At 39.9% G+C, this 15,024-nt stretch overlaps 1 protein-coding gene across 3 annotated transcripts in view; it reads left to right on the forward strand.

Moving 5' to 3' along the window:
• The window catches only part of MTF2 (metal response element binding transcription factor 2), a 61,577-nt gene that overhangs the window by 42,080 nt on the left and 4,473 nt on the right, over positions 1-15,024 (forward strand). For all 3 annotated transcript variants that reach the window (XM_075936549.2, XM_075936551.2, XM_075936550.2), the window contains 6 exons: positions 3,135-3,230; positions 3,764-3,832; positions 5,002-5,125; positions 12,117-12,184; positions 12,583-12,753; positions 14,873-14,981. In XM_075936549.2, coding sequence (XP_075792664.1) covers positions 3,135-3,230; positions 3,764-3,832; positions 5,002-5,125; positions 12,117-12,184; positions 12,583-12,753; positions 14,873-14,981 — 637 coding nt within the window. The remainder of the gene's footprint in view (positions 1-3,134; positions 3,231-3,763; positions 3,833-5,001; positions 5,126-12,116; positions 12,185-12,582; positions 12,754-14,872; positions 14,982-15,024) is intronic.

The raw sequence follows: 15,024 nt of genomic DNA on the forward strand, positions 1-15,024 counted from the left end.
CTCACTTTGAACACACAGTCCCTTAGAAGAGCTCAACATGGACCTATGAGAGTGAGGGTATCTTGAAAGGAGCAATTTAATGGTCAGTCATAGTCAGGGCTGGACAAACAATGTAATCTACTCACCTGGGGTGAGTAGATTACACCCGGAAGAGCCGGTGTAGAACGATCTGCGCAGGCGCAGAGCGCAGAACCGTGCAGCTGGTGAGCTGGGCTCGTCGCCGCTCAGCGAGTCCTGCTCATAGTAATGTCGTGTTCGTGAAAGTACTTGACCTGGCCCTGAAGTTTCGGGTGTTTTGTTAGAAATTGTGTAGTGCTTAGTGCACATTTATAAAAATTAGTTACTTAACCTGTGGGGATTTCTTACTATAGATATATAATTACTGTTTTTAACTGTGTTCTGTGATGCTGTGCACTTTAAGTAGTTCTATGCACTATGGAGTATGTGATGTTTTATTTCTAAAAATCTTGTAGGCCAAAAACAGTACAAACCATTAATGGGCATTAAAAAACTTATAGGGTATGTCTACACTAGCCCCCTAGTTCGAACTAGGGAGGCTAATGAGGGAGACCGAAATTACTAATGAAGCGCGGGATTTAAATATCCCGTGCTTGATTAGCATATTCCCGGCTGGTTGCCATTTTGGAAACTGACTAGCCCGAAGTAACTGCCTGCGTCTACACGCGACAGAGGAGTGGGATTCCGAGATAATCCCCTTAGTTTGAATTAACTGTTAAACCTCATTCCATGAGGAGTAACAGTTAATTCGAACTGTTAAATATCCCGCGCTTCATTAGCAATTTTTGTCGCCCTCATTAGCCTCCCTAGTTCGAACTAGGGGACTAGTGTAGACATACCCTTAGTGTGTAAACTAATAAATTAAACTAATGGAACAAAAATTTAAAATTGAAATGTTGGCGACTGTAGAGGGCTGTTGAAATGCAGTTTTCTGACTGCAGAAGGAGGAGAGTCTGTGACTGGACCAACCTTTAGGTTCACAAGAATCTGTTGCAGTTGTGTTTGAGAAACCACATCATTGTGCATCTCCCTCTTGTCTTTCTGCTGGGCCTTTCTTCTATGTGTTCTTTGCTTCTCTAGGCTCTGTGGTATTTCAGTCTGATGCAGCACTGGCTTGCATGATCTCACTGAACATGTCATCTCAGTCTGCATCTTCCTCCTCCTTTTCAGCCTCAGGTGTTACATGTGCTTAGAGGGGGCCCCAGTATATGCTGCAACAATAGCAGCCACAGATAGAACAGCTTTAGAAAGCCGAAGATAAGTTTCAGAATTTCCTTGCCTCATTCTGATGAGAGTTTTAAATAAGACATGATTATTGACACTTCATCTTTTGTGTCCTTCTTTCCAGCTGCAGCCATCATGAATATGGCCTACCAGGGGGTAAGGCGTGTGGGGGAATGAGGGAATTATTCAATTTCAAAGAAAATGTTGGCCCCTATTCCAGTGGCACTGAGATATGGTGCTGTTTTCAGCAGACTCTGGTGATTTTAGCTGATCTTCCACTCCTGATGGTAATTAAGGCACCAAAAACAGAACTCTGACTGGTGTCCTGGTGGTGTTGTGCTCCTATAGTGGGACTAGCTGGAATATAGTGGAGTCTCAAAAAGATCATGGTTCACAGCATAGATGTGACTGACACCCAGTATGTCCTCCTTTCTCCTTATTGCTGTTCACAGCAAGGGTCTCTGGCTCTGAGTGGTGGTATGTGGGGTTCTGGTGGAGTCTCCACTAAGTGCAGCTTGTAAAAGTGGCAGGTCCGTGAATTGGCCCCAGATCAGCTGTTTCCCTCCCTGGGTCTTGTGGCATGCCTGCCACAGTTCTGTCACTGTCACACTGCTTTGCTGCTGATCCCTGTCGTAACATTTTTTCTGTTTCCCCGAGCAGTCTTTTTGTAGATGTCTACTTTGCTATGACTAGCCAATAGCTATGTGTATGCAGCTCTTCTCCTTACAAGCCCAGCATTTGATGTATCTCCTGTTTATTTCAGGCAGGAGTGTGTCTAGAGCATGGTTAGGTAGGCAGTTGCACATGAGGGAGACCTCCTAGGTGTGCTTGCCAAGCTGTCCAATCAGGAAAGGGTATTTCAAAAACATATGAGGGTTTTAAAGAAGGGGAGGGAAGCTTCCTGTTTCTAAAGCAGAAGAGTTTTATGATCAGAGCGGTTACTATTGGGCATTGTGGTACAGGTGCTGAAGAATAGTTAGTATCATCATAGGTCACACACTGTCTACTCTTGTGATGTTTCAACTAGGGAAGTAAGCGACTATCCAATAAGCATATGCTTATCAGATAGTCAACCAGTGATCTGACTAGTCACTTCCCCCCCACCTTGCTTTCTCTATCAGAGTGAGGCTGCAAGGGGGGAGGGGAGTGATGGACAGGAGCTGGTGTTGGGGGAAGCTGGCTTAAAAACCAGTCGTGCCCCCCCCCCCCCCAACACCACCTCCTCAGGGGAGGCAGCGGCATAGCAGGGACTGGGCACAAGCTGGGAATAAGCCGATTCCCTGTTTGTACTCAGTCGTACAGCCCCCCTGCCCCCCCTTGCTGCGCTTGTGGTTTTTAAATGTATTAAGAGCTGCTAGCCTCTTAATACATTTAAAAGGCAGAGCCGCAGTGGGGTTAGCTCCCGGGGCTGGGAGCTAACCCCATTGGGGCTTTGCAGTTTCCACCCCTTATCAACTAATTGACTAGTCGATGGAAGCCCTGATCTAAAATAATCAGTGTTATGTAGCCCTGATCTAGAATAATAAAAGATGTTGGTCCTAATTAAATGCACAATTCTGGAAAATTTTACTGAGAATTAAGAGAGTGCTATCAGAATTTAATTTTTAAATCTGTGCATATTTAGCAAATAATTCACATTATTAAAAATTAAATTTTATTCTAGTTTCTTCTTTGCATTTCTTCCACCTGAATTACCAAGAACAGACTAGACAGTTTCTCTTGCTTTCTAGGCAGTTTCTAATTACTTTCACCATGAAACTAAAATTTATTGAAATATCTCTATTGATGGTATACTTACTAAAATCTATACATTTTAGGTCAACATTATTTTGGGGAAATATTTGCAGCAGTTTATTGTAACACTTGTTTTATTTTTATTTCTGCTTGTGAAGCTGGTATTTAAAGATGCTACAGTGCTGCAAATGTAACCAGTGGTTTCATGAGGCTTGTGTGCAGTGTCTCCAAAAGCCAATGCTTTTCGGTGACAGGTAAGAAGCTTGAACTGAACGTTTTGATCTATGGTTGTTTGTTTAAAATGTGGAATGTTTTAATCCTCTTGCATTTAAACATAAAATTTTATTAAAATAGTCATAACCCCAAAAGCATTTTAAAATGCAGGTTGTAAGGAAGACGACAAAATGAAGTTTCTTTAGATGCTTCCAGTTAAATAGCTGGAGAACTAAAGTGTTAAGTTATAGGGATGTAAAACCCCATTTAATTGATTAACCAGGTAAATGTAGTGTTTAACCGGTTAACTGATTAAAGGGGGTGGGTGGGAGGAGCTGCTCCAGCCTGAGTGAGTGTGTGTGTGTGTGCGTGCGGGGTGGAGGGGGGGGGGGAGGTGAACCTCTGCTAGTTTTGCTATGCAGGGCAGCTCAGCCCCATAGTTGGCCATGGGCAAGGGACTGCTCTTGGGTACCAGGCAACTGTTGACTGGTTACCATTTACATCCCTATTAGGTTGTCAGCTTTTTAAAAAAGTGAATGGCTTTTCGTATCTTAATTTTATTTTTTTGTTTTAGGTTTTATACATTTGTTTGCTCAGTTTGCAGTTCTGGACCAGAGTACCTCAAACGTTTACCTTTGAGATGGTAAGTACAACTTCAAAAAAAAGGGGGGAGAGGGAGAGATATTTCGCTCACTTTTCTCCCCGATGTCTTGTGTCTCTTTGTATAACTGAGGATCATCCTCGTTGCGTCCACTGATACACGCTGCTTCTATAAATAAAGGACAGGCAACAGAGGGTCCCTTTCAGAGTCAGTTATTGTGTTTATTTAGTCATGCTGTTAATGCATGATATCAGGATCCACTTCCTTGGACAATTCAGTATTACAAACCACTGCTGGTTGGGTATGAGAAACTTGAGTCTAAACTGTATTTGTTATCCATGTATTAGAGTTTTGCCACTAGGTAAGACAAATTACAATGTGCATGTTAATAAGGATTTTGACACATTTTACAGTAGAATTTCTTACATGAGAATTATAAGTAACTTGTAGTTTGAACTTCATTAATTTTCAGCTCTGCTATACAAATACCAAACTTTGGAGCTAAAAATACCATAAGGCAGTGGAGTGAAACCCTAGGCAGAAAACAGGACACAAGACAGAAAAGGGTGGGGGGGGGGGGGCATATGTGCAAATTTTATTAGGGGTGTAATAGTGTAATGGTTAAATGGAAGGACGTGCTTACCCCATTCTCCCTGCTGCTTTCTCTATAACAGAAGCAGCAGCGTGAAGGGGTGCTGGTGGAAGCCAGCACTCATGTAGAACTGGCTTTTAAACAAGCTCCATGCAAGCGCCAGTTCCTACACAGCTGCCCCCTCACTTTCTGTGTTGCTGCCTCTGATATAGTGGTAGCAGCACGGGAGTGTAGGCAGGAGGCAGCTTTTAAGTAGGCTCCCTGTGCGTATCAGTTCCCACAGACCCACATGCCCCCCTGTATCAGAGACAGCAGCAATGTGGGGTGGGAGAGCAGGCGGCTCTGAATGAGTATATGTGGGGAGCCACCTCTTCCCCCCCTTCCTCCCCCAAACACACGTGTAACTGCGGAAAATTTCAGTGGTTACACATTTATCAAAATAAACACATTTTAACATCCCTAGGTTTTATAAGAATGAAACTTTCTAATCAGCCTTTGTACTGTTAGTCATGTTGTGCTAATATTTTTATGCAAAACTTTCAAAGACTAATGGTTTGTTATAAAAAAAATTAAACAAATAAAAACTTAATGTTTTTGATTAAATATTTCTGAATTCTAGGGTAGATATAGCACATCTATGCCTTTACAACCTCAGTGTTATTCATAAGAAGAAATACTTTGATTCAGAGCTTGAACTTATGACATACATTAATGAAAACTGGGATAGATTGCACCCTGGTGAGGTAGGTAGCTGAAATATTATTTTCTTGTTTTTGTTTCTCTTAGCAATCAGTACATTCATAAACTACTGGATGAGTGTCTGTGGCTTGCAGGAGATCAGACTAAATTATTACAATGGGCCCTTTTGGCCTTAAAATTTGTGAACCAAAGCAATGAGACATAGTTTTAATAGCCTCCTAGAATTATTCAGCATAACTTTTAAGTGTCATAGAACTTTTTTGAGCTACAAAATATAGTGATATTCAGGTAATTATTTCATTGTTCAGATGATCACGTTCATTATTTATACCAAAGCATTAAGTCTTTGTTTAGTATCTTCCATTTAGAAATATGTGACATAACTGTCATTTGTCTCAAAAGGATAAATAGATTAGTAAAATCTTAAATGTAGCTATCACAATAACAGTGTGAAAACAAGAGGAAAAAAGCTTATCAGCAGCTTTGTAACAACTAAACTAGAAAATGTTTATGAATTGGGTTTCTTTCTTAGGAAATATCTATTAGGGGAATAGGAAGAGAAACTGAAGTCTGCAAGCATTTTTAGTATACAGCTGAAGCTTTTAATTAAACACCACCTAAACAAATACTATTCTTTGTTGTAAGCTGCAGAATAAAAGTAATTTGTAATATTTTCCTTTTGTATCTCAATTAAAAGAGAGGTTAGTATTCTAAAAAAACATTTTAAGTACTATATAAATGCAGATACATCTAAGCATGACCTACTTAGGCTCTGTTTATTAGTATTTTGAATCTTTACGAGCTGAAATAGAATGCAGTTTGCAATCTCACCCCCCATATTATTAATATTAATATTTTGCCATATTTGATGTTTTGAAAAATATTGGCTGACATGTATAAGTTGAGGTAGAAATCTTGAACTATTTTTTTGTTCTAAGCATTTTTTCTTTACTAAAAAAATGCAGGGGTTTTTTTTGTGGTAAAATTTAGCCAACATATTTTTCACAGAAAATCATTCAGTACCACTTACTATTGTCATTAGACTGTTTTGATTCTTTACCAAAGATGTGACAAGTCTTCTGTTGTTGCTGTACCATTGTGCTGCTTAGTTTCTAGCTAGTTGATTTGTTGGGTAGTTGCCTCAGAATTAAATAAATTCAGTTCCCTAAACAAACTTACTCTCTAGTATGTTTGATTAGGGAGAACAAGTGATAACACTTGGGGTTGTAGTTGTGCAGGCAATGGCAGACATAACTAATAGTTAAACTAGAATTTGACAAAATGCTTATTAAGTAATTTTTTTCTTACATGATAATTATTTAAGAAGGTTTTGGTCTCTTTAAACTGCAGATACTGTGTTTTATTTACTTGAATGAACACTTGATATCCTGATTATGATTATGCCCTAATTTGATGTACTTTGTGCAACAAGTTAATATATCTTTGTAGTCTTTTTTCCTAAGCCAAAGTAAATAACACGCATGATTTGGGTTTTTTAGCTCTGAAACACCTTTTATCTGTCACGATTCTTGAATTCTGGAAAAAACACACTCAAATAACTGTGTCCAAAAAGTTGATACTTTGAGTCTAATTATGGCCTATCTTAAATAGCAGTAATTAAACACAGAATTATTGTGATAGAGGTATCTGAATTTCTTAGAATCTGATATATAACATCAGTTTAATTCTGAAGTTGATTAATAATTTGATGCATATATCTAGTCTAATCCTTTATACATTTGTAGGACTTATGATGATGAAGAGCCATTTAGATAAACAATAAAGAACAGGTCAATGAGTAATTGTTCTAGCCTTCTCTTTTTTAGGGTCTGTTCGGAAGTATAACTTATTTTAGCAGAAGTAAAAATGTATTAATCTAAAATTAAATATAGTAGTAGAATAGTAGAGAATGTGGTGGGTACTCGCTTTCCATGGCATTTCAGTAAGTTGTAAAAAATTGAATATTCCAGCAAGTTCCATGACCTTTTAAATGCTTACGTTACATGACAAGTGGACTTGGTACCTGGTTGTGGTTTCTGGTTTCTTACTGTTAGACCAGAAATGCTGCAAAAGTAAACTTTTGTTTATAACAGAAAAGTCATAAATAAAAAATGTTGCTAAAACACTATGGCATAGAGAGAATTAAAGCAGGATATAAAGCAGGAAAACTCACTCATGCCTGATTAAGTGTTACTTCCACTTGGTTAAGCAGCAGTGTTTGCAAATTTCCAGAGAAACTTGCTTCTCTTTCAAGCAGAGGGCTAAGTTCTGTAATGACCTAGGAGAGCATAAATAGTGTTGTACAATAGAGGAAAGGTGGCGTACGGTGGGATCTTCAAGATTGAGGTACAAATGTGGTGATCTCCATGTCTATCTTCCACTAGGAGAGGAAATAAAAATGATAAACTGTATGTTGGTCAGCTTGGTGTTTTGATACTTCTAGTAAACCTTGGGTTTTTGCAAAACAGTGATTATTCAGTGCAATAGGAATTTGCAAAGTATAAATGTTTCCTACATCTTTCTTTGCTGAGGAGCCCATTGTGTTTAGAAACAACTTTTTGACTTTGCTTCAGATCAGTGCATTTTAAATTTAGGCTCCGTCTACACTGTTTGTTTTTTGCTGAAGAGGAAATGCAAATAAGTGCTCATTAGCAAATCTTGCACTCCCATTTATACATTCTCTTCCGATCCTTTTTGCAGAAAAAAAAATGCAGTGTAGACGGGGTCGTTTTTTGGGAAAAAACCCTTTTGCGCAAGATCCCTTATTCCTCAAAAAATGAGGTTTACAAGATCTTTCACAAAAGTTTTTTTTCTGAAAAATGGTCCCATGTACATTGTGTTTTTCTTCTCAAAAATCCCTTCCGCAAAAAATATCAGAAAAGAATATACAAATGAGTGCGAGATTTGCTAATGAATGCTTCATTTGCATTTCCTCTTCTGCAAAAAACAGTGTAGGAGCCTTAGAAACTAAGTTTCTTTCCTCTTAGTAAAATAGGAGGAAAGTAGTAGACTACTAACATTGACATTTCAGTGTCATTATTTTTAAAAAACGGGACTATGTAGCACTTTAAAGACTAACAAGATGGTTTATTAGGTGATGAGCTTTCATGGGCCAGACCCACTTCCTCAGATCAAATAGTGGAAGGAAATTGTCACAACCATATACACCAAAGGATACAATTAAAAAAAATGAACACATGAAAAGGACAAATCAAATTTCAAAACAGAAGGGAGGTAAATGTCTGTGAGCTAATGATATTAGAGGTGATAATTGGGGAAGCTATCTTTGTAATGGGTAATATACTTAAAATCTTTATCCAAACTTAAGGGTAAAGTATCGAATTTAAGCATGAATGACAGTTCAGAGGATTCTCTTTCAAGTGTAGTCTTAAAAGGCCTTTGAAGCAGGATGCAGGTAATCAAGTCATTGAGACAATGTCAGTGTCATATAGGGAGGAACTAGTTGAGAACTTGAAAGTGGAAGACAGTATAGGGAACAGTGATCATGAAATAATAGAGTTCATGATCTTAAGGAAAGGTAGAAGGGAGACCAGCACAATTGAGGTAATGGATTTCAGGAAGGCAGATTTTGATAAGCTCAGAGATCTTGTAGGTAAGGTCCCATGGGAAGCAAGACTGAAGGGAAAAACAACTGAGGAGAGTTGGAAGTATTTCAAAGGGACGTTGTTAAGGGCCCAAAAGCAAACAATTCCGCTGTGTAGGAAAGATAGAAAATATGGCAAAAGACCTGCTTGGCTTAACAAGGAGATCTTGCATGATCTCAAAATAAAAAAGGAGTCATATAAAAAATGGAAACTAGGACAACTAACTAAGGATGAATATAGGCAAGCAACACGGGAATGCAGGGGCAAGATTAGAAAGGCAAAGGCACAAAATGAGATCAAACTACCTACAGGCATAAAGGGAAACAAGAAGACCTTTTATAAATACATTAAAAGCAAGAGGAAGACCAAGGACAGGGTAGGCCCACTGCTTAGTGAGGAGGGAGAAGCAGTAACAGGAAACTTGGAAATGGCGGAGATGCTCAATGACTTCTTTGTTTCGGTCTTCACCGAGAAGTTTGGAGGTGTGCCTAACGTAGTGAATACAAGCAGAGAGAGGGTAAGTTTAGAAGATAGGATACACAAAGAACAAGTTAAAAATCACTTAGGAAAGTTAGATGTCAGCAAGTCACCAGGTCCTGATGAAATGCATCCCAGGATACTCAAGGAGCTGATAGAGGAGGTATCTGAGCCTTTAGCTATGATTTTTGAAAAATCATGGCAGACAGGGGAGATTCCAGAAGACTGGAAAAGGGCAAATATTGTGCCCATCTATAAAAAGGGGAATAAGAACAACCCAGGAAACTACAGACCGGTCAGTTTAACGTCTGTCCCAGGGAAGATAATGGAGCAGGTAATTAAGGAAATCATATGCAAACACTTGGAAGGTAATAAAGTGATAGGGAATAGCCAGCATGGGTTTGTGAAGAACAAGTCTTGCCAAACTAATCTGGTAGCTTTCTTTGATAGGATAACGAGCCTTGTGGATAAGGGAGAAGCGGTGGATGTCATATACCTAGACTTTAGTAAGGCATTTGATACGGTCTCGCATGATATTCTTATTGATAAATTAGGCAAATATAACTTAGATAGGGCCACGATAAGGTGGGTGCATAATTGGCTGGATAACCGTAGTCAGAGAGTTGTTGTTAATGGTTCTAAATCCTGCTGGAAAGGGATAACAAGTGGAGTTCCTCAAGGGTCTGTTTTGGGACCCGTACTGTTCAATATCTTCATCAATGATGTAGATATTGGGATAGAGAGTACGCTTATTAAGTTTGCAGATGATACCAAACTGGGTGGGGTTGCAACTTCTTTGGAGGATAGGGACATAATTCAAAATGACTTTAGCAAGTTAGAGAAATGGTCAGAGGTAAACAGGATGAGGTTTAATAAAGAGAAATGCAAAGTGCTCCACTTAGGAAGGAACAATCAGTTCCATACATACAAGATGGGAAGCGACTGTCTAGGAAGGAGCATGGCGGAAAGGGATCTAGGGGTCATAGTGGACCACAAGTTGAATATGAGTCAACAGTGTGATGCTGTTGCAAAAAAAGCAAATATGATTCTAGGTTGTATCAACAGGTGTGTTGTAAACAAAACTCGTGAAGTCATTCTGCCGCTCTACTCTGCACTAGTTAGGCCTCAGCTGGAGTACTGTGTCCAGTTCTGGGCGCCACATTTCAAGAAAGATGTGGAGAAATTGGAAAGGGTACAGAGAAGAGCGACAAGAATGATTAAAGGTTTAGAGAACATGACCTATGAAGCCAGGCTTCATGAACTGGGCTTGTTTAGTTTGGAAAAAAGAAGATTAAGGGGGGACATGATAGCGGTTTTCAAATATCTAAAAGGGTGTCACAAGGAGGAAGGAGAAAATTTGTTCCTCTTGATTTCTGAGGACAGGACAAGGAGTAATGGGCTTAAAGTGCAGCAGGGGAAGTTTAGATTGGACATTAGGAAAAAATTCCTAATTGTCAGGGTAGTCCAATATTGGAATAAATTGCCAAGGGAGGTGGTGGAATCTCCCTCTCTGGAAATATTTAAGAACAGGATGGTGTAGACAGAGCTTGGTCCTGCCTTGAGGGCGGGGGGCTGGACTCGATGACCTCTTGAGGTCCCTTCCAGTCCTATTATTCTATGATTCTATGTCCTTTCTGGTTGAAATGGCAAGAAACTGTTTTTTCTTTGTGATCCTGTCTAATATCTGTTTTGTGGGCATTGATCCTTTGGCGAAGTGTCTGAGACGTTTGTCCAATGTACATAGCAGACAGACACTTGTCCACATATTCACTCTGCTGATACCATTATTAGACATAACCAAGTGAGTTATAAGATCAAGAACACATATTCCTGTGCATCCAGAAATATAATTTATGCTATCATGTGCCGAAAGTGTCCGTCTGCTATGTACATTGGACAAACGTCTCAGACACTTCGCATTGATTGCTAGCTCTCCAATGAGAGGTTGTGTGCCACATTTTTCAGAAAGCATATTAGAATTAGGGATATTTATATTTTAAAATATATTACCATCAGTGTATAAGAGCTCAGTGTCACAGAATGTACTTGGAAGTTCTTTGACAGCTTCATTGAAATAAAAAAAATATTTGTATTGAGCTAAATATGAAAATGAGTAGTAGTTAGGACTGTGGAGTCTGTTACGTATTTAAATAGTGAATTAAATTTATATTATGCTTTCTCCATATCTTCAGTTCTTAGGGTGAAGTAGATTTTTATGTTGGTAACTCATGAACGCGTTCGGTAACTTTAAGGGGGAAATGTTGCAAGTTTTGGTAGTTGGGAAGAAACCATTTGTGACGTATCATAAAAGGAAATTTAGGATTGTGGAGTAAATACTTTGGGCCTAATGCTGATTTACATTAAACTTTCTTTATGCTGCTCTGATATTGAAAGGGAGTTTTAAAGTGGGGAAGTGGGGGTAAATATTTTACTTCCACTTTTAAGGCTTTATAATACACTCCTTGAGTTTATAATACACTCCTTGAGTGGTGTTGACCAATCTTAGATTAAATGATAATTGGCTCCTTGAGCAAAATATGTCTGCTAAAATTATCAGTGAAATAGTTAAAAATATTGGTATACAAACTGCAATCTAGTATGTTACGGGTTAACCCATTCATGTCAGTGGAATATTTAACATCACAGAGTTCTTGTTTCAGGATATCTGCAGGATCATGAAAACAATACTTGATCCTTTTAAAATGTAAAGCTTAAATTCTCTGACAGCTTGGATTTTGCAGCAAATTGTGTACCCTAGACTCCTGGAATACATGGGGTACTAACTATAATAGCACGTGTTTGAAGTAAGGCAAGTTTCACCGTAAATTATGCCTTGAAGACATACTATGATCCTGAACTAGTAGTCTTTAAGCAAAAAGAACTCTGTTCTAGGTCATTGGAGCTTTATCACTGAAAATTCCAGTAGGTTAAATCACTTCTTAATATTTTACAGCTGGCAGATACACCAAAATCTGAAAGATATGAGCATGTACTGGAAGCATTAAATGATTACAAGACCATGTAAGTTGATTAGTTGTATTACACATTTTAAATGCTCTTTTCACATCTTATTGTAATGTGGGTTTTTTCCCACAGTAATCTTAGAATCTTTACCCAGAATTATAACTGTTGGTGGCCCTAGGTAGCATTTTTACTAGAAAGACCAAACTCTTTCAGTGTTCAATATTATATGGGAATTGAGGTAGCTTTCTCTGGAAAACAGATCACCAGCAAAACTCTGTTTAACTTCCATCATTTTCTCTGTAGAATGACATTATATATTGGGGTGGAGTGCGTAGAATAAAATATGATAAACAAAATAAAATTAGAGGATTCTAGTTTATTTAACTTCCAGCATCTGTGTACTTCCAAGATATTTTTTGCTTTCTTGGTGTCCAAATTTTAATTCTTCCACTTAGGTTTATGTCTGGAAAAGAGATAAAGAAAAAGAAGCATTTGTTTGGCTTGAGAATTCGTGTTCCTCCTGTGCCACCAAATGCTGCTTTAAAGGCGGAGAAAGAACCAGAGGGAACATCTCATGAGTTCAAAATAAAAGGCAGAAAATCATCCAAACCCATACCTGATGCAAGGTAAAATAAATCAGCAGCACAATGACTTCAGTATTTGTTACAGAACTGAAATCATACTAAAATTTGTTACAATATTGAGGCAATATTTGTATTTTTATCATGCTAAAAGTTTATTCACTCATGCTAGTACAACATTAGGATTAATGTGTAACTAATTAGTGAGGCAGAGATAGCACATAACTATTTTGTAGTTCCTGCTACTTTCTTCTTTGTAATAGCAGTAGAAGGTATTTTTCCTAAAAATTAAATTTGAAATTTTTTCTCCGGCTAACTTTGCATTTGATTGAAATTTGAGTATAAACAGTATTGATTTCAATCTTCCATAAATATTTTAAATGGTCTGTTATGAAAGAGTGTCTCCCCGGAGGTTTTTATAGTACAAATTATACACTATTAAACACTTATATAAGTGAATAACTTATTTCTGCATTTTGAGTGCAGATGCTTTACAAATATACAATGATCTGATACATTTATGTATTGTTCTTTTGAGGTTGTTGTGAAGTCAGAATGTTGAGCTAATCCACCTTAAGACCTCTTTGAAAACCGTTTAATTTAGCAGCACCAAGAAAATACTCAGACTTTGTTTTTCTTAAGCAAATAAAAAAAATAATGGTTTGCCTTAGTCAGGCCTGTTGTGCAATTTTCTGAACTAAGACTTTAAACAGAAGATGGGATTTCAAGTTGTGAATCGAACTCCTGGATTCTGTATCTGGTTTTGAAACACAATTGATTTTAACACTATCAGAATTCTATATACATTGACTACAGGCAGTCCCCAGGTTATGTGGATCCGACTTATGTCGGATCCCTACTTAAGAACGGGGTGAGGGAACCCCGCACTAGCTGCGCGCCGCCCCCCCCCCCCCCCGCAGACCGCCGAGATGTGCCACGACGGTCCCATTGTCCACGGCAAGAAAAGCTGCTCCGCGTCTCCCTGGTCTCCTGGGGGGCCCCCCCAGAAGACTAGGGAGACACGGACCAAAGCCGCGGAGGACACGGGCGGCAGGACCATGGCGCATCTTGGCGGTCCTGCCGCCCGCGTCCTCCGCGGTGAGAAAAGCTGCCCCGCGGCTCCCTGGTCTGCTGGGGGGGGGGAGGGGAGGGATGCAGCTAGTGCGCCTCCCCCCCCCCCCCCCCCGCCCCCAGCAGACCAGGCTTTTCTCGCCGCGGAGGATGCGGGCGGCGGGACCGCTGAGACCCGCCGCCCGCGTCCTCTGCAGCGAGAAAAGCCTGGTCTGCTTGAGGGGGGCGCAGCTAGTGCGTCCCCCCCCCCCCCCCCCAAAAGACCAGGCTTTTCTCGCAGGCGGCGGTCCCATCGAGACGCACCGCAGTCCTGTTGCCCGCGTCCTCCGTGGCTTTGCTCCGCGTCTCCCTGGTCTACTGGCTTTTCTCGCCGACGCCTGGGGTAGAGCAGCTGGGGGGCTGCCGGGTTGGTCACACAGCACCGAGGTGCGGCGCTACTGGACCAACCCAGCAGCACGCCAGCTGCTCTGCCCCAGGCGTGTCCGATTCAGCCACTGCTGGTCAGTTTCAACAGCGGCTGAATCTGGACGCCTGGGACAGAACAGCTGGGGAGCTGCGGGGACCAACCTGGCAGCACCCCAGCTGCTCTACCCCAGGTGTCCCCAAGTCAGCTGCTGCTGAAACTGATCAGCGGCTGACTACAGGAACCCTGGGGTAAAGCAGCTCTGCCTCGGGCTTTCTTTAGTCAGCCGCTGATCAGTTTCAGCAGCGGCTGAATCAGGGACATCTGGGGTACCTGACTTACAAACAAATTCAACTTAAGAACAAACCTACGGTCCCTATCTTGTATGTAACCCGGGGACTGCCTGTATTCTAAATGAATGTTTATACTTCATCCTAATATGTGCTTTTCCTACACGATTAAGACTTGTGGCACATGTCCTTGGAAAGGCTTAGGGTTTTGTCTGTTTTCTTGATATTGCCATATTATGCTGCAGGCTAAGATCTATGACTTTTTGTTGATTTGGTAAATTTCAATTTACAAGGATAACTGCTTTGACTTAGAGTAAAAGTTTAAACTTTTATTTTACAGCAATTGAATCTTTCCATTGGACAAGTTGCTCCAGTATTTTTTCTCTCATCTTTCTTCTAGGGAAATAAGTAATGGCATTGAAAGACCAGGGAAGAAAAAATCAGTAGGTCGTCCACCTGGCCCCTACACAAGAAAAATGATTCAAAAAATTTCAGAGCCATCTTCTTTGGTAAGTATTCAAATAATTCTCTTTTTTTACTTTAAAATGTCAT

The sequence above is a fragment of the Pelodiscus sinensis genome, chromosome 9 (assembly GCF_052426305.1).
Source record: "Pelodiscus sinensis isolate ZL-2025 chromosome 9, ASM5242630v1, whole genome shotgun sequence".
NCBI lineage: Eukaryota > Metazoa > Chordata > Testudines > Trionychidae > Pelodiscus > Pelodiscus sinensis.